The sequence below is a fragment of the Pseudonaja textilis genome, chromosome 2 (assembly GCF_049901715.1).
Source record: "Pseudonaja textilis isolate UNSWEBS1 chromosome 2, rPseTex1.2, whole genome shotgun sequence".
Classification (NCBI taxonomy): Eukaryota; Metazoa; Chordata; class Lepidosauria; order Squamata; family Elapidae; genus Pseudonaja; species Pseudonaja textilis.
Window position 1 is genome coordinate 78,279,381 of NC_141991.1, and position 26,669 is coordinate 78,306,049.

The following is a 26,669-nucleotide window of genomic DNA, read 5'->3' on the forward strand; positions in this document are numbered from 1 at the left end:
TCACAATGCCACTCATAGGGCTATAATCTACACTGTAACTCACTGCAGAGAGGGAAATGATTCTGCAACTATAATAAAAAACAAAGCTCACCTTTCTCTGTTCCCCCAAATACACAGAGGAATAAGGAACAATGAAGTACAGCAAGTAAAATATAATATAAAATGTTTTTATTTATTTAATAATTATTAATCAAATTTATGTAGCCTCCCATCTCGCAAAGGGAACTCTGCAGTACACAATAAACAGATAAAAGTCACAGATAGAAAACCCACAGATATATAAAAATATAAAAATCACATTAACAGTAAATATTATAAAAACATGAAGATGCCACTCTTTCTATCCATTTCAGTCTACTGATTTTCATTAGAAAAGGTGCTTTACCAAAAACTGCTGGCAGTCAAAATAAGTTGACACGAAGCTTATAATTTCTGATCTAGGCTCTTATGAGGGCAAGGCTTGGGTGTCATAGTAATGTATTTCTTTCAAGTAAGAGAGCTAAACCGGACAAAGAGGACAATCTAATAATGCCTACAACATTGGCAAGGGACATGGAGGCTGATTCAGTAGCACTGGAGGAGATGAAAATGTTTCTACTCCCTGATCCATTTCCTGAGCATAATTACCCCTTAAATCTGTTATTTGTCCCATTATAGAAATGTATACATGCAGGCTGATTGCACCCAAAGTCTCTCTGGAAACAGAGCTGGAAAACAGTAGCTCTGGAGAGAGGCAATTTTCATTAGGAAAAGGGCATGGGAAAAGGGTTAATGATTTGGGTTGCTCCTTCTTCCCTGGCCTCCTATGGTTATTTGCCAGCTCTTAGAAGCAGAACATTCAATAATGGATATGTGTTTTCTTATCTATTTTGGTTCTGAATTTATGGGTAAGAGTAACAAAACAAGAAATATGGAGCAGAGTGCGCTGAAACCAACCATATTTCCCATCTTTCTCTCTAGGGCAGCCTGGGATTGATGGATGGGTATTATAAACCCAAACATCTGGAGGGATCCATGATGAAAAAGGCTACTTTCTGGTTTACAGATGACATATCCCCCAGCCTGTAACAAAGATGATGAGTGAAATACACCACTCAGAAACTGAGAAACAAAACAATATATTTTCCAATTACTCTCAGAGGAAAACAACTTTTAATCATCCTGCTAGTCCCAACCTTCTGTGCAGACCACTGAAGAGCCATACGCATGAGGATGAGTGCTGGCTCCATGTGGGATGTCACACGGTGCATCTGATACTTTTGAAGGAAAGCAGACGGTGGCAGACTCAGCAACCAACAAGGCTCATGAAACAATTTTTGCCACAACTCATGGAATAGTATATATCAAGAAATATTCCATGAAAAAATGGGTATTTTTAAAGATATCTTTACAAATGTTTCCAACAAGGGGAAAAAAAATTATTGGAATATTCTGATTCAATAAATATATTAGTTGTGATAGTAACACTCCAGGAAGAATATGTTTCAGGATTTATTCCAATTTTTAAAGCTTTCCCAGAATAGGCTTAAAAATTCTCATTTTTCAAAACTGATAAAAAAAACAAACAGGTAAAATATATGCCCTATGTCTTCCAATCTGTCCATATCTTTTTCAAGGGAGGAACTTTGTTTTCCTTTTCTTGGAAAATCTTGCTAAGCTTCTACTAAATAGGATGTTGAAGGAGAAGGGCCAAATAGGATGGAATCCCAAGACTCCTTTTTTTTCCCAACTGCATAGGCTGCTGATATTTCTGGGTTCAATTCAAATCCTAAAAATCCTTACAGATGTAAGTAACTTTGGTTCAAAATATCCTAAGACATGCTTGCTCTCAAATGAACTAACCTGAACTCTGAGATTACCTGGAAAGCATCTAATTCATAGTTGTTCCCACATATAAAAATTCCCTGCTTTGGGAAATAAATTATATTTTGTGAAGTTATACTATTTAGATTTCCAGAACTCCACGTTACACAAGCCAAATATTTAAAGAAACCACAAGCGACAGTAAAAAAAGACCGTTTTAAACACATTTCCAAGAAAACTATTTGCTTTGGACAAAAAGAACTTCTGTGCTGCATTTCAAAAGAGCAACATTTAAGTTCCAAGTATTCTTTCAATTAATCTAATAGTCCTGTGACCACTGTGAATACAGAATTATATGAAAAAATAAAATTGACAAGAGTTATTTGCCCAATGATATCCTGAACAGAAAATAAGTCTAAAAATAATTGACACTGACTTATCTGGCATATAATAAAGCATGAAGACAAGTTTCAATGAAATTCTTCTTGTGATAGAGCAAAAACATTGAATCTGATTTGAACTCTACAATTTGCAATTACAAAAACTGTTTTAAAATGCTTCTGTCTGATTATAGAAGGTGAGATCAGCAGGAGGCTTAAATCTTAAATGCCAAGTTTATGGTTCAAAGTCAGAAAAGGTGGAAACACATAGGTGGTCTTGAAAAAGTTATTAGCATTGTACTTGATTACTCCTTGAAGGGAAGACCCCTTGGGAATTCCCAGGCTGCTGCAGAAGGCTCAGGAAGAAGATAATGGCAAAAGTACCACTTAATAGGAACAATAACAGCAATAACAACAAAACATTTCCAGTAGAAAGAATGCTTCTCTCACACCTTTCTTTTGTGGATGTCTATTCCTGAGGCTAGCAAACAAGTCTCAACTTCAGCTCAGAGAGAAAATGAAAAGTCCAGTCAGCTCAGCCTCTCTTTTGGCAAATATGAACAATTGGCTGGGTCCCCCAAATAAGACACCTGCACTGAAGAACCTGGCTAATTATGAACCCAGCATGGAAGCTGCTATGTGAATCACATGTGTGGCTGCAACATTCTTCCTGTTTATTTTGGCAGAAATAACTACTAGATCAGTTGGTGGATAATTTTTTCCTCATGCATACTCACAGTAATGTACTTTTAATCTAAATGAGACTTATGCATAATATACTATATCTGAAAGCACAGGAGCAGTATCGCATCTTACACAACCAATACTTTGATTTGCTAACATACTCTATTATGTGAATTCTGTGAAACACACAAACACCGAATCAAATTCTGCAATCAAGCCAATATAGGTGGAAGAGTCAGAGGTCGTACATACTACATGCTAAAACATATTTAACAGGATAGCAATAGCTATGATTTCCAACATACCAACTAAAACATTTCACATAATGACTTAATGAGATACTTTAAGACATGATCTTTTTTGTTTGATTCTGGCTTAGCCACATTATGGTTTATAAGCACTCATTTATGGTTTACCATGTCACAGACTGGATAAGGGCTTTCTAACTACGGGATGCTCAGTTATCCAGAGCAGACGAAGTAGAAGAAAAGATAGTTATGAAATGCCCACATCTTTGAGATGGAGAAAGCTATATGCAATTAAATTATCCCTTGTTCCCAGAGGTCCAATTAATGTCAAGGGTAATTACTGTGAATAGGTTCTTTTCATTATGACTGTAGAGTGGAGACTTTAAAGATCTTTATTATGTTTCAAGATGTCCCCAATACAAGCTTGTAGACTCCTTTTCTCCACTATCTGTTGTAAGTAGAGTTTATTCTGGATAATTTGAATAGGATTAATATCCAAGTAATAACCCTTGGACTGTTAACATTTTCTGGCCCTTTAAGTTCTCCAAAGGTAATGCAAGTCCAATCCTTGCTTTCTATTAGTATTACTTGCCTATTGTGGGGGTTGGTATAATCTTGCCTTGTTTGCACCAGCTGTGAAGTAGGGCTGCTACCAAGCTCCAGACCCAACTCTGTGAGCTCTTAGCAAGAGGGATGCTGAGCATTAAACTGAATTTCTAACAGTGTTTCAAACAAACAGTCTTGCTCTTGCTTGCTGTCTACTTGTCCTAGCAGCTAGATGTTTCAATAAGCTTAAAGCAGTAGCAGTTGGTACTACTAAAGCTGGCTGTATGACACTTCCATTTCTTCCCTTCCCTAACCCTACAGCTTTTCTAGCATTTCCTGGTTGCATTTTACTAATGTGTGACAGGGAAGGGTACAGAGCGGCCATAAGTCTGGCAGCAGCTCCACCAGTTGGACAGTTTCAGTGCAACCCTTTTAAGTCTGGAAGGATCACTGAGGTAGCAGCCGCCAGAGTTTAGTGCGCTCCTTTTCTTTCTCCCAATTATAAGGGTATTTGAATAGTCTGTCAGTTTTCATAACTTTTATTTAATTAATAGACCACTGGACACTAGAACAGAAGAATAAAGTAATGAAAACAAATCAAAGCGAGCAAGCCAAAAAAAAAGTTCCATAATCCCCCTCACCTCAAGGCCTATATAACTGTTTCTTTAACAATTTCCCGAACAACAGGTGTGTGCTACATGAATCCCAGGGAGAGATCACTCCAGAGGGTAACAGAGTAGGCATGCTTTCTGAGCCCTGCATGATGACATTATTTAATTGATGAGACCAGAGTTGACCCCCCCCCCCTTGCTGGCTAGGGATGTCCACAATCTAAGCAATCTCTCAGATAGCCAGGCCCTATGCCATGACAGGTCTTGTATGTCATAACTAGACCTTAAGGCCAAGTAGGAACCAGTGTAGCTTGTGGAGCAATAGGGCAGTATGTGAATAACACAGTGCCACCTTCATTGCACACATTGCTGCCCCATTATGAACCTGTAGAAGGACATAGGGAATGACTTTGAGGGCCAGAAGGAAAAACTGCTCAGGTAACGATCAGAACAGCCTGATCTTGAGACCATTCTAAGAGTCTAATTTAAGTAAATGTCTCAGACAGTTACTTCCCTAACTTGTATGAAGATAAAGTACACACTCAGACTTGCAAGATGTTCTATAGATGTTCTAATAAAAGTAGTTTTAGATCGATATGGCATTTTTTTTGTAGTCTGGTCTACCTTATAGGACTAACAGGACAAGCTGTAACTTTCTAATAGTCTTCAGGGACAGTCCCAAGTGTAAATGATCCTCATTTATGACCATTAGTTTAATGACCATTCAAAGTTACGACAGTATTGAAAAAAGTGACTTATGACTGGTCTTCACATTGCAATTATGACCATTATGGCCTGCCAGAAGACCTTGAATTCTTGCTCCCCGCTTCCCCGGGCCATCTAAGTACCTTTTTGGTCACTCATTTCTTCTCAGCCCTCTCAGATACTAATAAATCACATCAAAAAAAAAAAAAAATCCAGCCAAAAAGGTAGACTTTTCCATCAAGCATGTTTTGAAGGTGGGAGCAGAAAAGGGTGAACAGGTCAGCAATTTACTGCAACCAGTCAGGAATCCTGTTCAACTACGGCTTGTTTTTAGCCTCAACTAATATTCAACAAAATGCCTTTTCTATTCCCCCTTAGCTGTGTTGGCTCACCACTGATGCTGATCTTTTAAACAATTATCATCTCTTTTTGAAAGCCAAGCTGCACTGAAGTCAAGTCTTCATTAAGAAAAGGAAAAGTTCATCTGCTGAATTCTTAAACAGATGGCATTGTACTAACTTCTAAACAGATTGGACTTTTTATTTAAAAAGGTTAAATTGTAAGTTTGTATTATAGATTTGTCTTGCATTTTTATATTTACCAAAAGTGTGTATTGGAAAAACCATTAAACTGAGTATATTGGGTGACAATTCATGCATGAACATGGTGTTTTCTTTCCCCTCAGGGGCAACCTTCCAGTGCTCCTTTGTAGGTTAAAAGGAAAACAACAGCAACTATGCAAACAATTGTTCTCCTTCAAAAGTACTCCAATGCTGCTTCACACATATGTATAAAAAGCAGAAACGAATCGTGTTATCAGACATTGTTATAAACAGGGTTAAATAGATAGAAGACAGTACAGAATAACTAATAAAATTCACAGTAGCCTTGAAGTTTAACAGATTCTGGGTTACAGGTAGTTCTCAGTTACCAATGAGACCGGAAACTCTGCCGCTGACACAATTGTAAAGCGAAACTTCATGTGACTATGCCAACTTACAATTACAATTCTGGTTGCCATTTTTAGTGAATCCCGCACAGACACAGCATCTCACAAATTATCGCCATTTGAAATCTCCTGCCACCTTCTCCACTGACTTTGTTGGGAGCTGGCAGTTAAGGTTGCAAATGGAGATCACATGATGGTGGGACTGCAATGTTACAACTGCCAGCTTCTTGCCAAGTGCACAAATGACAATTATGTGACTGTGGAAAGACTGCGCGGGCTACAATTACAAATCATTGTTGTAAATCCTTGTTCAGCATAAGCGTAATTTCAAACGGTCACTGAATGAGTAGACATTAAGCAAGGTCTGTCTGTCTATCTATCATCCAAGTGAAGAAATATTTACAAAGCTTACTGTTATGAGCATCTTTTTTTAATAAGAAAAGTAAGCACTTTCCGGCAAGTTTTATTAAAGGCGTAAGTTTATGATTCTTTTCTGGCAGAAAGGTCTACCTATATATCTAGTTCCTGACAACACTGTAAACAGTAAGGCTGTGAAATGTAAGCAGTAAGGCTGTGACATTTCCATGTGTAATCCCCAGCGCTTACAAGATAAGAATAGAATAACCCATTCACAGCTGTAATCACTCTGACAACATTGTCTTTCTAGCTGTACCAGTCTAATTTAACAGTTTTAAGAGGTGTCAGATGTTCTTATCATGGGTACAATTTGGGATATAAACAGAAATGTCACAGTGCTGTTGTTGTACTTTCTCATTTCATAATGTTTTGGCCCCAGTGTCTCATTCTCAGCTCATAATTCAGAGTTAACTGTGCTCCACAGAAGCATATGTTACAAAGATACCACAAGAATAACAGTTGCTTTTCTTGTAAGACTGTACATTTATCATCAAAATATCATTTTTCTGGTGTTACAATCTTGAAAATAGTTGATCTGAAAATCTCATATTAACAAAATACGATGCAAATTTGAAATTTTTATTTGCATTCAATTGATTGAAACTCAAATATTTTTCAGTGCTCAAATTTTCAAGATCAAATTTCAGCATCGAATGTAATCCAGACAGTCCTAAAGAACCCCGAACCATGTGAGGCTTCTGAGAAGTCACAAATATAATTGGATAAATATTCTGCCAAATGGCCAGATGCTTATTCTGGATGTTACACAGCTTAAGTTTTGGGTTCTCTATTCTTGAAAACAACATAAAACGTACAATTTTCAGACTAGCAACTGTGCACTGTATTATATTTTTTTCAAGAACGTGTACTGATTTCATGTTCATTTAAAAACTTGACTTTTGTCCATTTAGTCTATTATGTATTGGAAGGTATTCCTTATGTACAAGTACAACTTCATTTAAGGATAAAGCTAAAAACACAAAGGAACAAAAAAAAGTATGTGCTATAATTTAACCTTTGATCTTTTAACAAAATAGTAGGTGCCAAAAAGGAAATACAACAGTTACTAAACTCTGCCAATGAACCAGACGTCACCTCTAAAACTTTAGTATCTACAGCCTTGGGGCAAAATTATCATTAAAAACTCAAAGAGATGGAATGGCACATCAAACCTCTGCCAAAGACTTCAGTCCAGACTAAGTTGACAAAACAAAAATTAACTATCAGTAAATTTGTTAAGAGTTTCTGCTTAATGTTCTTTTTAGAGAAGTTATATGGTTTGCTTATACAAGGTCAGTACAACCACATAATCAGGTTCTTGTCCAAATCATGAAATTAAATGAATTGTCCTGTCTTAACAGTATATCCAGAAGGAACTGAATGATTGTGACAAAGAAGTATTTGCATTTACCTATAAATGTGATAAACCTCTATTAATTTTTTTTATTGTAAAAAATGTATTTATTGTACATGGATTCTGAAATGTAGATGGCTAATGAAGAGAGGGCCTCCACTCTGATATTTTTCAATTTTAAAAGAGATGCTGATGTTATATTCTTTTTGCAACAACTTAATTTTCTTTATAGTTTTATTTTCCAGATTAACAATATATTCGTAGTCAAAATATTTTTAGAATCCTTTTTTTTTGTAAATTTTATTTGAGTTTTCAAAAAAAGAAAATAAACACAATTAAAACATCTTTTTTGAAAGCATAGTCCTGAGTTACATTTCTTCGTGCAGACACAATTTCAGGTTCATGCTCATTACTATATTCTATTCCATATCTTATTACAATTTTACATTTTCTACATAGCTTCTCACCTCTTTTAATTTCCTCAATTTTATTGTATTTATTTCATCTCAATTCAAATCATTTTATTTATATTTTTTGTCTGTCCTGTTTCAATTGTCTATTATCTTTTCTCACTAAATAAAATTTATCCTGTAGTTACTGATTGGAGTATGATGCCTTTATATCTTTCCCCTAAAGTTATAACACTCAATATAATACATAGCTTCCATTTGGATTCTGTTTGGTACATTCTTAAACTACACACAGTATTCTTAAAAAAAAATGTATATAATTAAAACAACATTCCATTCCAATTCAATTCTATCATTAATATTAAAATTCATTAAAATCTTAAGATTTTTCACGTTACTTTTCAATTAAATATCATACTTCTATGGGAACAATTATTAGCTTTCCATAATCAATTCCCCACTCTTCACTTATATTTTATAAAACGTTGACTAATTAAAGTATTCCCATTCCTTCCTAATTCAATTTTCTCACTTACTTTATTTCATTTACTTTATTCACAAACATTTCACTAAGTTACACTAACCATTCTATCCCTCATTCTAATCATATGTTGTTTCCAATTTTCTGAAGTTATTTCTATTTCAAATATAACAATACAATCTCATGTACAGAATCCCACTTTCAGTTAAATTTTCACCCATTATCTCTAAATAGGTCCTGTTTCTTTATATCTTGCTCCGGACCTTTGTAACTTCTTTTCCTTTCCTTCTTCCCTCTCTTCTTCTCCCTCCCCTTTTTACCCCTTTGTCTTTCTCCCTCTACTTTCCTCTTCCGTATTCCCCTTTTCTGTTGTTTTCCAGTATTATACTTATTTTTTGAATTATTTTTCTTTTCTTTGGTTGTTTTTTAAGTCTTAAATTCTCCATCCTCTTTCCCTCCTTTCCTTTTTCTTCACCACATAGAGTTACTTGTTCATTAAAGATGGCTTCTTCTTTGTCCCAGTCTTCTTGTTTTGCAGTCTTTTCTTGTTGTTTCTTATAGTTCCAAATCTCCATTTCTAAGAATTGAAAAACGAAGCCAAAGGAACCCTGCCTTTCTTGTGCATCTTCTTTGTACTTTTTAAGTTCCATTTTCAATTCATTGAAAAGTGATGCCATTGTAAAAAATTTAAACAACCACCCGACTGATTTTAGTCATTCAAATATAATAGCCCAAAATCCAAAAGTCACCAAGTAATCCAAATACACACAAACTGTTTCTTTTTGCTCTTTCTTTTTTTTCCACTTTCTCTTCCTGGGGTTACTATTTAGTTGCAAAGTTTCAGTTAAAATGTATCTTTTAGAAGTCTTATTGAAATTTTACTTTAGATTATTTAAAGTCTAGGCAGTCTCCTCCCTCTTCCAGATCCTGCCCTTATTCTTTTTCTCTCCCTTCCTGCTTATAGAAGAAAAAGTTTTTAATGTCCAGAAATCTTTATTGTCCCTTTGGCATTTAGTTATATTTTCAGCTTAATTGCCTATTGATGCCAAAGCGGATTTTTCCAATTTCTTATTCTTAATTGTCAATATAAGGAAGGAGAGAGAAGGGAAAAAAAAAAGGCAAACCTTTCCCTTTTCACTTTCTTTTGCTGCTTCCGACTCTTCTTTGGGAGTGATGTTATTTCTTGTAAAATTTAAATTCCAGGGTAGCTTAGTTATTGCTTTTTCAATTTAATCCGGTCAGCTAAAACTTTCACTTCTTATCTTCCTCCTGCACGTTCTTTTCTGGTTGAGTACTTCTTTGAGGTGGCCATTTCTGACCACCGCTCCTGCCGCCTTCGGGAAAGGGAGTTTGACCAGCTGAGAAGAGATGCAGCTCTCCACAACCCTGCTGGCAGTCTCCCCCTTCTTCACCACGTCTACGGGGTGGCTTAGCCCCGAAACCAGCCGGCTCGGGGTGCTCCAGCGGCAAGCCTAGGCAGAAACCGCGCACGATCGCGGATTCCTGTCTGTCGCCGAAGCCCTTCCTAGAATCCATTTTTTTGAAGGTAGGAATTAAGTATTGGGATAATTTTCCACTGTTTGAAAACATAAGCCATTGCTTTAATTACACACATTGCTCAAAGCAAAATAAATGCATCAAAACTTTCAAATGTCAAATAACCCAACTTCTTTCTTTCTAAAAATACTTTTACTAATCTCTTTAAAAATACAGTAAATAAAAGAAAATGCCATAGCATAATTTAGAATACAGATTTTCTAGGTCTCAATAGGAAAAGTTACCTGCATAAAGATCTTTCTCAATAAGTTTCATCTGGAGATGGAAAATCTGTTCCTGGAGTTTACAAATGGAGTGCTTCATTTTCTCTCGTTTTGTTACCATATAACAAAGATTCCTAACCTGCAAAGGAGAGTAAGAGTTTTTACTTTAATAATAAATTATTTGAAAAATGATTGGCAGCTCTGTACCTAATTTAATTGCAATCTATCTGAATCAGGTACATGTCTATAGAGACTCTTAGACATCCAGGCCATGGTTGTCCCAAAAGGTGCTTTTTCAAAAGGCAACTGGATTTTGTTTTTCCTTGAAGATTGAAGAACCTTCTTGAATGAGAAACAAAATGTCTTCAAGGAAAAACAAAGTTCAGTTGCCTTTTGGAAAAATACCTTTGGGACTGAATAAAATGTATTAATACAAGAATATTGTATTAAATGAAGTAACTATAGATACTCAACTTGTTGGCCAAAGTTCAACGCTATCGTTGAGCTGTTGAAAATTGCACAGTCATCTGTGAAATCTATGCTTGATTTATGAATGTCCCAAAATACAGATATGGTTACAGGTTATATAATCTGGATACGTTAACAGCAATAATCACATTTTGGTCTTAGTATAGATTCCCAGGCCTGCCAGTCTAGCTAAGTGAACCCAGAACATTAGCCAAAGATTAACATAGCATGTTAACAAATGCAAAAGTATCTAAAATATACTATAAATGACATCTGCAGGTAATATTTTTGATTATCTTATAAAAAGTATAAACAGGCTTATAAAATATTTGAAAAACTAGAATTGAACTAGTTATCATCCCTGATATAGAAAATAAATATTCCACCTTATTATTTATTAAAGTAAAAAAACAAAATAATATTACTTAAGAGTTGTGCTAATAGAGATTTGTTGGCTTTCTTTTTCCAGGCACTACAATACTCCACTGAAGGAAATAATTGTTCTCCGAAGTTAAACAGATTTTCTTGAAACTTAAAATGAACTAGACAGTAAACTTTAGAAATAAGGTTCTTTTACATATAAAATTTGAATGAAAGTCATGTAAAGCATCTCATATATTAAGGGCCATTGCTTGAACACATCCAACTATGAAATCTTAACAGGTTCTAAACGGTTAGGATGTTCTTACTAATATGCAGTTAGAATCTGCCTTCTAAATTAACTCTGAAATAACAGCAAATAAGTTCGCATCTTGACATGTATTTAAAATGTTCTATCATATCTCAATCACCCCACAGTTTTTTCTCAAGGCCCAACATATTCAGCAACTTCTTCATAAGACATTTTAGTTCTCTGATCGTCTTCGTTGATCTTTTCTGAATCTGCTTAATTTCTCTGAATCCTACTTATAGCGTGATGCTCAGAACTAGATTCAAGCTGAAGTCTAACAAAATCAGAATATAGCTGAGCAATTACTGTCTCTGAACTGAAAACGATAAATCTGGTTGATGCAGCCTAAATGTGCATTTGTTTTCCTTGCAATCACATCATACTACAGACTCATATTTACTTTGAAATCAACTACCGTTCCAAGATTATCTTCTTATGCACTGTCATCAAACCGGATATTCTTCATGACACACCTATTCCTGTGTATTTTCATGTTGTTTCCCAAAAGGCAAACTATGTACTTGTTTCTGTTGACTTTCATTCTGTTATTTGCAACCTATTTCTACAATTTATTGAGATAACAGTGAGTATTTAATCCAATTCAGTGTTAATTCTCTGGGGACAGATTCCTTGGTTCTTTTGGTTTTTTGAAATTTATATTTATGGCAAATGCCATCCATATAGCTCTATTCACATGTTATTTCCATGCACAGACTTTAACATTTGAGAAGCAGCCTCTCCTTCTCTAAATCCTGCTGATAGTATCATTCTTGAAGAGCTATCTCCATAAATACTAGATTGCTTTCTGAGGGGAACCTTTGCACACACCTGAACCCTTCCAAGCAAGCTGCAACCCCGCAGAAATATGAGATGAATGAGGTATAAGCAATTCCATGAAATCATTTCTTTTTCTATTTATTCCATTTTTCTTCATTAAGAAAATGAGAATACTGTATCTAAGAATTCTGGAACTATATCACGCAGAGATATTGTAATTGAATATGGGTGCAGTAAGTTAGTATTTTCCACCTGGATTTAATTTAAAATTTTAACCACAATATTGTTTATTTAAAACAGCATAATGAAAAATCTGGACTTGTGACCCTTAACTATCCAAAGAATACATTATTCTGATATACAGCTCAGAGTAGTCAGCGCACTTGTTTACAAATTATTGGACAAATTATTTTTATTGTTGTCTTCTTGCCTGTGAAGAAGAGGTTATCATTCCTACAACTAAACAATTTCCTTTAATTACATTTAGAAAATGAGCTTGCAATCTTACGTTTGCTTATTGGGAATTAAATCACACTGAACATAGCTGGACTAACTTCTGAATAAAGGTCCATGGGACTGTGCCATAAAATAATTTTTGCCTTTTTATGTCCCGTAGCTCACTTGTGAGTTGGACCCCCAAACTTTACTGTCCATGGATTTTAGAAAAAGACTATTAAATTATTTTAAGCACCCTCTACTGCATTCCATATTTCCAATTTGAATTTGTCCTAATTTTATTTTGTCCAGACATCATAGCTTCCTGCATACTAAGCTATCTTTCAGGGTAATGGCTTGACCCTTAATATTTGCTTTTCATACATAGGTGGATTGTTCCAACCAATAAAGGGATCTTTGTTTCGTGCAATTTTTTTTCCTACTAGGCAGGTATACAACCAACAACCACTCTATTGAAATAAACCCCAGTCATCGAAAGGTCACTTCTGCCATGATTCCTTCAGGAGAGCTGTTGTTTTGCCATTGACCAATGACCCAGTTGCAATAAATTTCTCCCAGAGAAAAGCTCCATTCAGCATAAATACTGTATGCAGTGGGAATGTCAAGCAGTAAAAAAATGGTTAGCTATCTTTTATTGACAGCACAGCCATTCTGGAGAGAGCAAAGCTAGACACAGATCAAAAGACCAACAAGAGCTGTTCAAGTGTCAAATTACTTCCTGACATATTATCATGCAGAAGCCACTACAGGAGCCCAAGAGCATAACCTCTGACCCCAACACTCAAGACCAATTCTTCAGTTGAAGAGCTCTTGATTTCTACCATTTGCTTCTTCAAATGCAGTAATCCAAGCTAGTTCAATGGATGGTTTTAAGTCCCGCTGTCACCTGCTGACAGAAAGATGGTGTGAAGAAAAAAGAAAGCCTTAGCAGACATCTACATAGGCTGCATCATCTTTTGATCTCATTGGTTCATTCCTATATTAACAGGCTGAATTTTGCTTCTATTGAGCAATAAAATTCCATCTGCAAATGCCACTAGAGTCATAATCTGAAATGATATTGGAAGCCTGTTATTAAAATGAAGTTTTATTCATACAGTTATAAATAACATTCAAAAGTATTTATGCCAATTTAATGCTGCATTCTTTCAAGTGCTATAAATACATTTTATGATTGGTTTTATGTTTTTTTATATGTTGCAAGCTGCATTGGGCAAGCCATTTCAAGGAAGGGAACAAAGTGAATGTACATTTTATTAGTAAAATAAAAAAAAATAGTAAAATACTCTCTTTGTTTTGTTTATTGAACTTTTCTGCCCTTGAGGAAGTTAACAGTTATGCATGTCAACCTGCAAACAAGCATATCACACGAAGGCTTAGTACAACAAGCCTTTATAGGAAGGGAGAGGAGACACTTTGGTTTTTTTAACTTCTAATATTAGCTCAATCCACAGAAAACTCTCAGAATTGCCCAGAGACTGCTACATATGCATTTGTTTGCAGAAGACAGGAAGTATGATCAATGTTGCATTAAGATAAAGCAATCAAGAAGTGCAATATTTCTCAATCTGGTATCTTCCAAATATGTTAACCTACAATTTCTCCCACTGGTTATGCTAGAGGGAAATTATGGGAATTATAACTTCAATGTAAGTGAAATATGACAGGCTGAGATTAATGGAGTTAGGAATTGGTAGAAGCCCAATTCCAGGTGTTTATGCTGCCTCCTGAACAACTTAACACCTTAATGTAATTTTAATAAGTTCTCTTTACTTTTAAAGCTCATGTTGTATTATATTTATAATTTTTAAAAAATAGGGGGGAAAAGAAAGTTAAATTAATATGAGAGTAATTTATATTGACACGTTAATATATTTTCATAACCGTTCTCACTATTTTATGACCTATGACGACGATAGGTTTAGTCACCTTTAAAAAAAAAAGAGTTTACAAATTATTTTGTTGATAATACCTCTATCATCATTATGAATCCCTCTTTCTTCATTGCAAAGTAATAACAGAACTTCTGGGTTCCTAGGCTTTTCTGGAAAGCTCATCAGAAATGTTAAAAGAAAGGTAATATAATACCCAATTATTGGGATTCATCTTTCCTAATGAATTAATGTGAATGATGTTTTACATAGACAGTGAACTTCCAGGATCTGAACTGTAAATAACCAAGTAGGCAAACAACAATAGAACGTTTGTCGTTAAGATAGGAGAACACTGTATTCAATTTTTCTTTCTAATTGTCTCTGGATGCAGTGAGACATTTGGATGGCTATGTCTGGAAGGTATATTTTTTAAAAGTGTAAGGGATAATAGGATTAAAGAAACAAGACAAAGGATGTTTGTTAAATGGTTCTGTCTGTTAACTTGGTTTTGGCTTTGTTTAAACATACTTCCTTGTAAAACATATGATGCAAATTAATACAAAGGATGTCAGTTTACAAATAAAACCAATCAAAAGGGAATGGAAGATATGACTATTATAGGCTTAATGCATTCTCATTAGCCAAACAAATATGGGCAGTTACATTTTAAAGGGAATGAAGTTTCCAAAACTGAATGGTTTGCTTTTGTCAACTACAAGAAAAATGTCCGTTCATGTGTGAAAAGATTTTATTAGATTAGTAATATGAATTTCATACATTTAGTGATCAAAACAAATTGTTTTATTAGGATGTACTTGATGTTTTATTTATAATTTTCTAATCTAAGCAGTTATAGGTATAATTCATAGCAGCTTTAATTGGATTTTTCTACTGACAAAGTATTCGTCTTGTGTTTAATACAGAAAATTCACTTCAATGTTTTGCCAACACATAACTTTTAGGTTGGCTTCCACTGTAGAACTGTTTCAAATGATTCAACTCCACATTTCTACTTAAGATGTGCTTCAAGTTAGACATAACTTCTGGGAGTTACATTAACAAATCCCTGTAGGCAACATTTTCAGAAGGGATTTGCCATTGCCTTCTTCCTCAGGGTGACAAAAAAGCTTGGTTCAAGGTCATCCTGCTGGTTTTTTTTACCTAAGGCAGGACTAGACTAACACAGATTTTTCTAGTCCTGGATTTAAATCACTAGACCAAAGAGGCTCTTCCACATGAATTAAAATAAATTAAATTAAATTAAAGACACTCAGATATTGAGTCTCTGATTGCCAATTATGGTAGAAGTGAGCTACTCATTTCAACAAGCCTTAAATATGACAGTAAGATTGTTCAAATAATTTTTAAAAAACCAGTATCTTTAATATTTTCTATCTAATTGGGGAATTATGAGGATAAAAAGACAATTTCAAGCTTCATGCTCTATTACTTATTATTTTGGGAGACCTTGGGAGCTTTTGGGTTGCCTTGGGACAGAATAATTTCTTATTATCCTTAAAAGTTAAAGTTCATGATGCCTTCAGTGCTAAAATGGAAACATTTTAGTCTACTTGTGGGAACTGTGTCTCTTTGAACTGCTGAAGATGGCAAGATATTGAGAGCCAAGATTCCAGAGAATATTGTATATTCAAGGCCAACAGTAGACTGGTTAAGGTAATGGGCTGGCATTGGGTAGATTCATCTTTTAGCCCATCTTCAGACGTGGGCATTCACTGGATGTCTTCAAATCAAAGTCATTCATTCTGAGTCCAATCTAATTCAAAGGATTGCAGCTGTGAGGAAAAATGGAAGAAAATGCAATCTATCCTGCTTTGAAGTTCTTTTATGAAGGGTCGAATAGAAATAAAATAACATTTATCTACTTATATTAAGAGGCAGTTGTGGTGAGTTAACTGGGAATAGAGCAAGGGGATTCTAGCCATCAAATTAAAATGCTGAGATGGTGGCTGTGAAGAGAATAATATTGGCAATATCAGGGCATTTATTGGAAAATCTCAAGCCATATTTAAATTTTGCAAGCTTCTGACATTTCATAATTGCAGTTATCTATAATTGCAGATAGAAATCCAGTATAGCACAGTGGTTAAGGCATTAGGATAGATACCAGGAAATTGTAAATTCTAGTCCTTAGGCACAAAGCCAGCTGGGTGACTTTGGCCTGGTCAGTTTCTTGCAGCCCTAGGATGGAGGCTTTGATAAACCACTTCTGAAAAACCAAGCCAAATAAACTACAGGGATTTATTCTGCAGCCTCTGAGAATTGGACATGATTGAACTGAAGAAACTAAAATCTATGCAATTATCTATTAGGAGCTTCCAGATGCATCTTGTTACAATGCCAGAAAACAACTTCTAAACGGAACAAGACTTCTATCATTGAAAATTGATGATGAAAATACTGCAGGAAGTGAAATGTAAAACAGTGTTAAAAGCAGTTAGAAGAATCGTACAGGGAAGATTTTGTGAGACAGATGAAATACTTGATGAGAATCAACAGAGAATAAAGGTGCTTTTGGAATATGGATAGCATTAAAGCAGAAACAGAGGTCAGTGAGGACAGTTTGCATTTGAGCCTTGGAAGGCTGATTTGCAAAATGTTCATCTAATTTCAGCCCATAAGTCAGCTGTCATACTATCAATACACTCCAATACATCACTACAGTGGTAATTATTATTCATGGCATTATTTGGTTTTATACTGTCCTATTTCAATACACAGAAAATGTTATTTTAGTGCCACAATGAAAATCAATCTTTTCAGTTTGGTTTCCTCCAAATAGTCAAGTTGACTGAAGATGCTGGGAGTGACAGGTCAATTTACTCAGAGAATACGTATTGGGAAAATCTAAACAGGACAGTAGAAAAGCTCTGGCAGAGAACTCAGATCCTCAGAGTTGGGCGAGGCTGTATCATGACTGTTAAATGAACTGAGTCTTTCCTGTCAAGCCTAATGATTTAGGCTACATATCCATCTAGCAACATTGATTAAATGAAAGATACTGCTGTTATTGTGTATATGTACAAGATCTACAAGATTTTGGGACTTTTAAAAAAATCCAATATGTTAAGTATAATATGCAATTTGTATTTTGAGATATTCTTTTACATTTCTCTGGTTATGAGGTTTAAATAGCTTTTCAGAACAAACAATGGCAGAATCCTTGGTGGTTTGAGCTTGATGGTTTGCTTGCAGATATTTCATTACCCAATTAGATAGCATCTTCAGTGTGAGTGAATGTGGGTTTAGCTCCCATACTCATATATGATAGCCTGCCCTGTCAATTTCTAATCAAGAAATTACCAAGGATAAATCCAATAAATCCACACCAAAGCTTGCTTGCATGCATATAGATGATTTGTTTTAATGGAAAGTTTATTACTTTCAAATCTAAGCTGACCATAATAATCTGTGACTGTAGGAAGGGTTGCGTTCACAGGAAAGGATCAACAGCTGTTGCAGAAGTACTAATAAAATCACAAATTAGAAGAACAGTTGAGACCAATGCAATTTTAACTCTTGTTTTCTTAAAAATATTCTTTTTTCTCTAACTATAAACAGCCATTTCCAATGACCATTCCTATTTATTTTGGATCATGGAAACAATGGGTTTTTATAAAAATGAGACTTGCAAAGTGTCATGTACGTTGCATGCGGACTCCATGTCCACACAAATATTTGCTGCAGAGTGCTGCTTTCTATAAAAAGACAAGCTGTTCATTACATATAAACAAACTCATAATGTTAAACAATAGAATAAAAATAAATAATGAAAACATTGTTTTTATTTGTGCTCTGACTCTTCATCTCACTGTACTTGGAGCACATCAACCATAGCTTTATCCTTCAACTTGTCCCAATTATGGGCAGCCGCATGCACCTGAAATATTCACTACCAGGGCTTGTCTTGCATATATTTATTCTCACACTTTATTATCTTCCTCTTGCTTCCTATCTCAGATTTATTTTTTTTAGCTTGTTTGTACTTTGTATTCAGAAATCTTCCTTTTTGCTTTTTCAGCTCTTGTGCTGATAACTTACTGCCAGTTCTGTCCCCATCTCCTCAGCTACGTGACTAGTTATACCATTTATTTTTTTAATTTCAGATGTGCATAGCTAATAAAAAATGCAATTTGTAAGAACTGGTAGTATTTATAGCATGGCACTTTGAAAAGCAAGATTTTAAGAAAACTCCATGTAGGCATCAACCTTACCACTATACACAGCAGGGGAATATATTGGGGGGAGGGAGGAGAGAAGCCAATTTCCCATGGTAATTGGTTACTGTGTGTCTCCACTAATATCAACTATCCTTTCAAAAAGACAGTGTTAACATATTTCCTGGTCCTATTTATAAACTCATCTCTACTCTGAGAATTAATCACCAAATAAGAAAAGCAGCAGAGAATAGCTTTACAGTATTTAGAAGAGCCTTCATTCCAGAAATAACTGTGCTTTAGAAATGTATTACATCAATGGCTCTCAACCTTTTTTCACCATGGACTCCCTTTAAATACCTTTTGTAGCCATGGACCACCAAGATTTATCTTAAGGTTTAAATCACAACATTTCTTCCAGACTTCATGGACCCCTTATGACAACACTGTGGCCCCCATCAAAGGTCTGCAAACCACAGTCGAGAACTACTATATTACATTATAACATACTGTTATCATATTGTGTTGTATTCATTTGGTACTTTATCCCATCCTATCATCTCAGTAGGGAGGTGCACAGTGCTTTGAATTTGAAGCTGAAAAAGTGGCTTGGAAGTAATATGGACATGCTTGCCAAGGCTAGTAGTGCTGCATTTTTTCTTGGGCTTACAGTAGACAGTGACTGTGTGAACCAAAGAATGGCTGAAAGGAAGTCTGAAGCAGAAAGTCTGATTCAGGACTGTAGACATTGTTAACATGTGTAGTCAGGAATTTGTGTTAGGATTTATTTGCACTAAGTCTAAGCTGTGGTATTGTGGGGCTACTTTCGGTTTTACTTCAGCCTGTATTCAAGGAATATAGTTTTTTCTTGTGATCTGTAATAATAATTTGAAATCTTTCCAGTCTCTTTTCAGAGATCTTCAGTGGAAGTTCCTTCAATTATAGCAATGCTGTATCTGGAACATTGCGTTTACTTTTGGATCTTTTTTCTTCACAACCTGAAAGCTGCTCTAGTATGTCTTTGGGGACAACTTTTTGTAATTATGTTCTTCTATAATGAATGTATATATATTACAATTTTAAAAAGTACATTTTATTATTTTTCTAATGTTTTCCTGTTTATCCCCTGTAAGATTGATTTTTCAACCGGAGGGGGAGCAGTTGGGGGAGGAAGAGCTGAATTCTTTAGTTGCCACACTTATATACTATATAGCCAAGAAGTGGCACTATAGAAATTATTTCAATTTTTGCATTTTGATTTTTAATCACAAAAAAGGCACAAAATATGGCATTTCTACAGTATCTCTTACATATACTGGAATTAGGGGATAGATGACAGATGACGTGCTCTGTGGAAGACAAGTGTTTGGAAAAAGAACAACCAAGCTACTAGCTAAAGCAGGAATTATATCCAAGTATTTGAAGACCGAAAGATTGGCGGTTCCAAACCACCCATCTTCAACCTTCATCCTACAGCCACAGTCTTGCTACAATTATATCTTATCATACATACAATGAAAGAACCAGAGGATGTAATGGGCATAAATTTTGTCTTCTAATCAAGCTAGTGAATGTGCATAAGAAGTTGATCTTAGGCTGCACTAATAATTAACACTTTTATCACACTTGAAAATAAAAGCAAAAATATATATTTAACCACAGAAAAAAAATGAAATAGGAATAATTTTATTTTGCATGCTTCTGAACTATTTATGGTTGGTTTGCACCAAATCATTTCACTTCCGCCCAGCTAGAGAAGAAAAGCTGGTGTTCTTATCATTTCCTCACTAGATGGTAATGACATATTCAGCATTAATGTAGCAAACAAAAATATGAAACCCATGATTATAATGAAATTGAATAATTTACAACCATAAGGTAATGCATGAACTGCGGTGGCGCAGTGGTTAGAATGCAGTACTGCAAGCTACTTCTGCTGATTGCCACCTGTCTGCAATTTGGCAGTAGGATTCTCACCGGCTCAAGGTTGACTCAGCCTTCCATCCTTCCCTGGTCAGCTGGGGGCAATAGACTGACTTGGTAAACTGCTCAGAGAATGGTTGTAAAGCACTGCAAAGAGGTATATAAGTCTAAGTGCTATTGCTATGTCTGTCCACTGCAGGTTTGAGTAACTGTAGAGAAAGCTGATTAAACTAAACTCCCTCAAGTCTTGTAATCTACAGATGAATTGGGACATTTCCATTGTAATTTGGGGAGCTGTAATTTTTTTGTACATTTGGAAGGTGCCAGAGTGCGGAAAGCAGGAATATACAAACAAGAGTTATTAATCCCAATAATTCTACTCACCCTTTCAAGATCCTGTCTAAGGTGTGTGAAGAGCTTCAAGCGTCGGTACAATACATCCTGCTCTTGCTGAGCCAAATTATCCACTTCATCTGTCTTGGGCATCAGTAGTGGCTTGTTATAATTAGCTTTTCTCTTCATCTTCCAGTACTGATAGACAAAATCAACTAGCCACTCAGTCAAATCAAGGTTCTCCGCCACTTCAGAAGGTTTCACAAGATCATAGAAGTCCTCTTCCAACTGTTGGAGCTTCTGTTTTCTCAGTGTTACCTTTTCCATGTCTAGTTTACCTTGATCTGCCTCCATCCGTACGTCATCTGGTGGCTTGGTGGCACCAGTGCTATGCTCAAGACAGAATGACTTGAACTTTACCTCATCGTTTTCTGCTAACAGTGTCCGCATGTCCAAATTGTGCTCAAAGGCACACGTTACATGGAAGGCTGTGATGCAGGAAGGCATGGAACACTAGAATGGGAAAGAAAAGCGAACGAATGCTTGAACAGCTGCTTGGAACATTGCACATAAAATATTGTCAACTAGTAACATTTTTGCAAGAAGATAAGCCCAAGAGAAAATTACCAACAGAAACAGAAGAAGGGGTAAAGGAATGGAAAGTACTGTATTCTCATTAGCTTTCACACTGGCATTTTCTTGAGGTGATGAAGAAATACCCCACGTGCATTTGCACCAACCATTTAAGCATTGAGAAATATCTTGTTTATATGCTGCGTTGCTGCTCTCATTATTTTTATATCACATAACTATTTCTCATGGGATCTATTTGAATTGCTGAGACATAATTAAATAATTCAATGTAGACCAACTTCTGTCTTGTTAAACCGATCCATTGTATATACTTCAGTATGATCAGATTAAATGTTCCGATTGTTTGATAGCCGTCTGTGATAACATAACGTATAAAATATAATGAAAGATTCATCCAAGAGAAGGAGGATAACCATGCCCTGTGGGGCAAGATGTAACAAATACAGCGATACACTGCTCCAGCTTTTAAAATGTGCACTGTGCTGCTAAGGAGATGCATACTTACTAAGAAGACAATTTTCCTAAGTATCTGTAATTCATTTTCTATGGTCTATCACAAAGGTAAAAAATACACACAATACATTCTTCCAAAGAAAAAGTTTGGCAAATACTGATAAAGCAATTTTATTTCCCTTCTCACTATCACTTAACTCTCAGTATAGCAGTTTTTCAGAGGCTATATACGTTACAGGGATGCGGTGGCTCAGTGGATAAGACACTGAGCTTGTTGATCAGAAAGTCAGCAGTTCGAATCCCTAGCGCTGCATAACGGAGTGAGCTCCCATTACTAGTCCCAGCTTCTGCCAACCTAGCAGTTCGAAAGCATGTAAAAATGCAAGTAGAAAAATGGGGACCACTTTGGTGGAAAGGTAACAGCGTTCTGTGCGCTTTCGGCGTTTAGTCATGCCAGCCACATGACTACGGAGACGTCTTCAGCGCTGGTTCTTTGGCTTTGTAATGGAGATGAGCACCACCCCCTAGAGCCAGAAATGACTAGCATGTATGTGCTATATGTTACAGTTTGATTAATTTTATTTACAAACCTTCAACTAATTAGCCCATATGCTGGACAATATTATTGGGATCATAATAGCGAAAGCAAGGGGCTCCACCTGGATGCCTCTCATTAACGAATCAAGGTGGGAACTTGGATTGGCGTCTGCGTGCAGTCTTTCCATGCGACCTACAAACTGATCCTGGTTTGCTTTGTGCAGCTATGTGAAAGGGACTGAAGGCTCAAAGGCAGAGGTTATATTCAGCAGGTTGTGACCAGTTCTGGAGAACCGCTAGTGGAAAATTTAAGTACCATGTTTCTCCAACAATACGGCTTTCCCCAATAGGAAGTCCCAGCATGCTTTATAGGCATAAAATCAAATTAAGCCCCTCCCTCCTAATTAAGGCCTATATTAAACATGTGAAATGGGGGGGGAATGGGGCTGGCCGTTAGGAAGTACTTTTGTAGCATACCCGGATATGGTGCTGCCTGCGTTGACCTTGGCGGGGCACTTCGTATAGGGAGATCTTCCACCGTTGCTTTCCCTTCTCCCTGTGCTGCCATGGCGTTTAGAGCAACGCCGTGGCGTTTGGCGCAGCCATGCGTGGCCAGCCAGGGCTCCTTCCTGCAACTGGAGCCCGGCGGAGACACTCGGCTTCAGGTGCTCCTGTCGCTGCCTTCCCTTTGCCTTCGAAGGCAAAGCCAATTCTTTTAAATGCCATACTACCGGTATGACAAAAACTCCCCTGCCCGAGAGGGCAGCCCAACCCCACATGGGGAGGCGAATCTCCCGGGGCTGCAGCGCAGGATCAGCCCACCCTGGGAGAAGCGCCCAGCCACCATCCCTGCCTGGCGCCGGGCAGAGCATGAAGACCTTCGCCTGGGGTGCCCAGCACAGATGACAGGCAGGCCCTCCTGCCCGGCGGCGAAGCTCTCACCAAAGCAGCGAGCGCCTCCCCGCCAGACCCTCCGCTCATCTCTGCTCAGAGCCATGCGGGCTGGGCAGAGCTGGGAAAGCGAGCCGTGGGTGCACACCTGCCTGCCAACCGAAAGAGTCGGGCTGACCTGAACTTGGCTTCCTTCCCAAGTCCCTCAAAGACCAAACCCGAAGGGGCCACTGGGAGAGGCTGCCCGAGGCAATGATAGCACCCACCCATCCGCGGACAGGGAGGCAAGGTGACAGCAGGGCTGTTTCCCTGGCTGGTGGGTCTGGCGGAGACAGCCCGAAGCCGCCTGTCCTATCCACCTCTCGCCCAGCCTGTCCCCACCCCCACGCATCTCCAAACTCACCGGCAGCTCCAAACTTTGCAATGGCATGGGAATCAGGCAGAGGCACTCACTCGGCAGGGCTCAGCTCGGAGGACGTGGAGCAGGCCGTCACCTTGCCTCCCTGTCCACGGATGGGTGGGTGCTATAACTGCCTCAGGCGGCCTCTTCTGGTGGCCCCTTTGGGATCAGGCTGGAGGGACTTGGGAAGGAAGGAGCACCTGAAGATGAGTGTCTCTGCCAGGCTCTGGTTGCAGGGAGGACCCCTGCTGGCCGCACATGGCTGCACCAAACGCTGCAGTGTTGCTCTAAATGCCACAGCAGCATGGGGAGAAGGTAAAGCAACGGTGGTGGAAGGTTTCCCGATACGAAGTGTCCCACCAACGCTGAGGTCAATATCCAAGCCATTGCCACCTGCCCGCCCGAGGATGCAGGGCGGGGAATAAGTCATCCCCGAAAAGACGGCCTAGCCGTTTTTTGGGGGGGTCAAAAAAATAAGGCCCGGCCTTATTTTGTGAGAAACACGGTAATTCAGAGAACTGGAAAATACCACCTCCTGACTGGTCCTGCCTCCATCTATTCTCTGCCTCCTGAGTCCCAACTGATTGGCTGGGTCTTCTTTTGTTGCCCTGCACAGGAGAACGGAGCTGGAAAGCAGGTTCGTGGGATGGGGATTTTGCAGTAACCTTCCCCCAGGAGTGGGGAGGGAATGGGGATTTTACAGTATCCTTCCCCTGCCACGCCCACCAAGCCACACCATGCCCATAGAACCAGTAGTAAAAAAATTTAAATCCCACCACTGCTCAAATGCTCAACTGAAGTAATGCACAGGCCTAATATAAATTTATTTATCTATATGGAGCAACGTGATTTACCCAAACAGAACCCTTTTATTCAAAAGATTCAAAAAGGGAAATGAAATAAACAAATCTCAGAAAAAGTGTACTACTTATAATAGCTATGTGGCAGAATGTTTTGGGGGGAGGAACTGAGAAAAAGAAAGAATGGAACATCAGAAAAGTCTTAAAATGTGTCACATAGATGAAGTAAGACACAAACAATTTCAATATTAAAAGTAAACTTCTGTTATAAGAAATGATGCAGGTCGGTGTCTGAGCATTGGGCACAAGAACATTAGTACATAAAAGTAATGTAATTTGGAGATGTTCTGATATGTAGGGTATTAGTATGAGATATTAATGGCAGAGAAATGAAATTTAAAGGCCTTTTCTTCCCATTCTCCCTACTGAATCATCCTTTTTTATTGGGATTTTGATGAAGGAAACGGAAGAACACTGTGTGTACTTCTTAAGTACTAATGTACTTGGCAGCTGAGAAGATGGGTCTTTTGTCATACAGGAAGTCCTCAACATATGACTGCAATGTAGCTGGCAGTAAAGCCACACGACTGATCAATTTTACAATCTTTTTTGTGGTCATCAAGTGAATCTACAGGCATTAAGTGAAGCAATGGTTTGCTATGGGTGGAATTTTGTCAAAAGCGGAAAGTTTTGGCAAAACCATTGCTGGATTTTGGCAAAACCATTGTAAATGCAAAACAATGCAGATGTCCTTAACTGCAGCCATGTTGCCAAACACCCAAAATCAGGTCATGGGGATCAACCACTGGAACTTCAAATCTGATCATAACTTTGAACAGTCACTAAACAACCAGTTGTAAGTCAAGATCTACCAGTAGTTCTTTGTTACTATTCCTTTTAATCCTTAAACCATAGTATCTTGATTTTTGGTTGGCAAACAGGGCATAATTTTATGGGAAAAATTTATGATTCCCCCCCACCCCGAACTTGTAATATATCTGGAGACACTAACTTTTCACCATTTCTTCTCTTTGATATGAAAGATACACACACACATGCATGCATGTCTTTAATTAATATTTAAAAATGGAAAAAGTGACTTCAATTTATTTTGGGCCACTATCTTTTAAAATAAATGTATTAATGCTTACTGCACTGAGAAAAGAGAATTTAAAAAGTCAATATATTTTTAAAGCTTAAAGTGGTTTTATAGAAGTCTTCTGCTAGATCCCTTCCCCGGGTAACAAAACCTAAGGCACCATTTCCTCTGAATATAACAGGTATATACAGTATACTGCTTCTTCCAAGCCTCCCTCTCTTCATCACTTTTTTTTTAATGGCTCAGAGTGTCACGTAATTATTCAAGCCATAACCCATATGAAATCAGTCTATTCTAGCTGCTAATGCCAGTTAAACTGCAGTAAGCAGCTATTTTGAAGGGTTTATTACAGTAGGCAGCACCCTGAATGGCTTATATAACCAGGATCTTATAATTACCAAAATGCTAGCTTTGGCTTTGAGTGATTACATTAACACCCAGGATACCGAGAAGTTAAGTATGAGAGCTGATATTTCAGGGAAAAGGAAGAGCAATTCCATGGATAGTTTTATTTATCTTGTGGTTTCATTTTTGCTTCAATGATCCTCCAAGGCATTTTTCTGCTCTGCTGAACTTCAAAAATCACCCAAGGAGAATATCAGGCTGGTATGAAGTTTTATTCCCCATCTTTTTCTTCATAATTTTTTCTATACAAAGTAGTCCATTGCCTTTGCTTTATGTACTTGGAATCTGCCAAATGCCATTTGCGGCTTTCACTCCAATGTAACGATCCAAAAACAATTGCAAAAGGAGAAAAAAAATATTCCTGTTTAAGGACTAGCCTGCTTATCCAACGCCAGCAAGATAAAAGAGAAATAATGTCAGGGAAGTGGAGTGGGAAGGCACTTGCCCCGGTCCCAAGAAGGGAAAC

At 37.3% G+C, this 26,669-nt stretch overlaps 1 protein-coding gene across 2 annotated transcripts in view; it reads right to left on the bottom strand.

Annotated features, from left to right (window-relative positions):
- The window catches only part of JADE2 (jade family PHD finger 2), a 228,057-nt gene that overhangs the window by 11,723 nt on the left and 189,665 nt on the right, over window positions 1–26,669 (bottom strand). For both annotated transcript variants that reach the window (XM_026696488.2, XM_026696487.2), the window contains exons 9-10: window positions 21,076–21,537; window positions 10,370–10,487 (exon numbers count right to left, since the gene is read on the bottom strand). In XM_026696488.2, coding sequence (XP_026552273.1) covers window positions 10,370–10,487; window positions 21,076–21,537 — 580 coding nt within the window. The remainder of the gene's footprint in view (window positions 1–10,369; window positions 10,488–21,075; window positions 21,538–26,669) is intronic.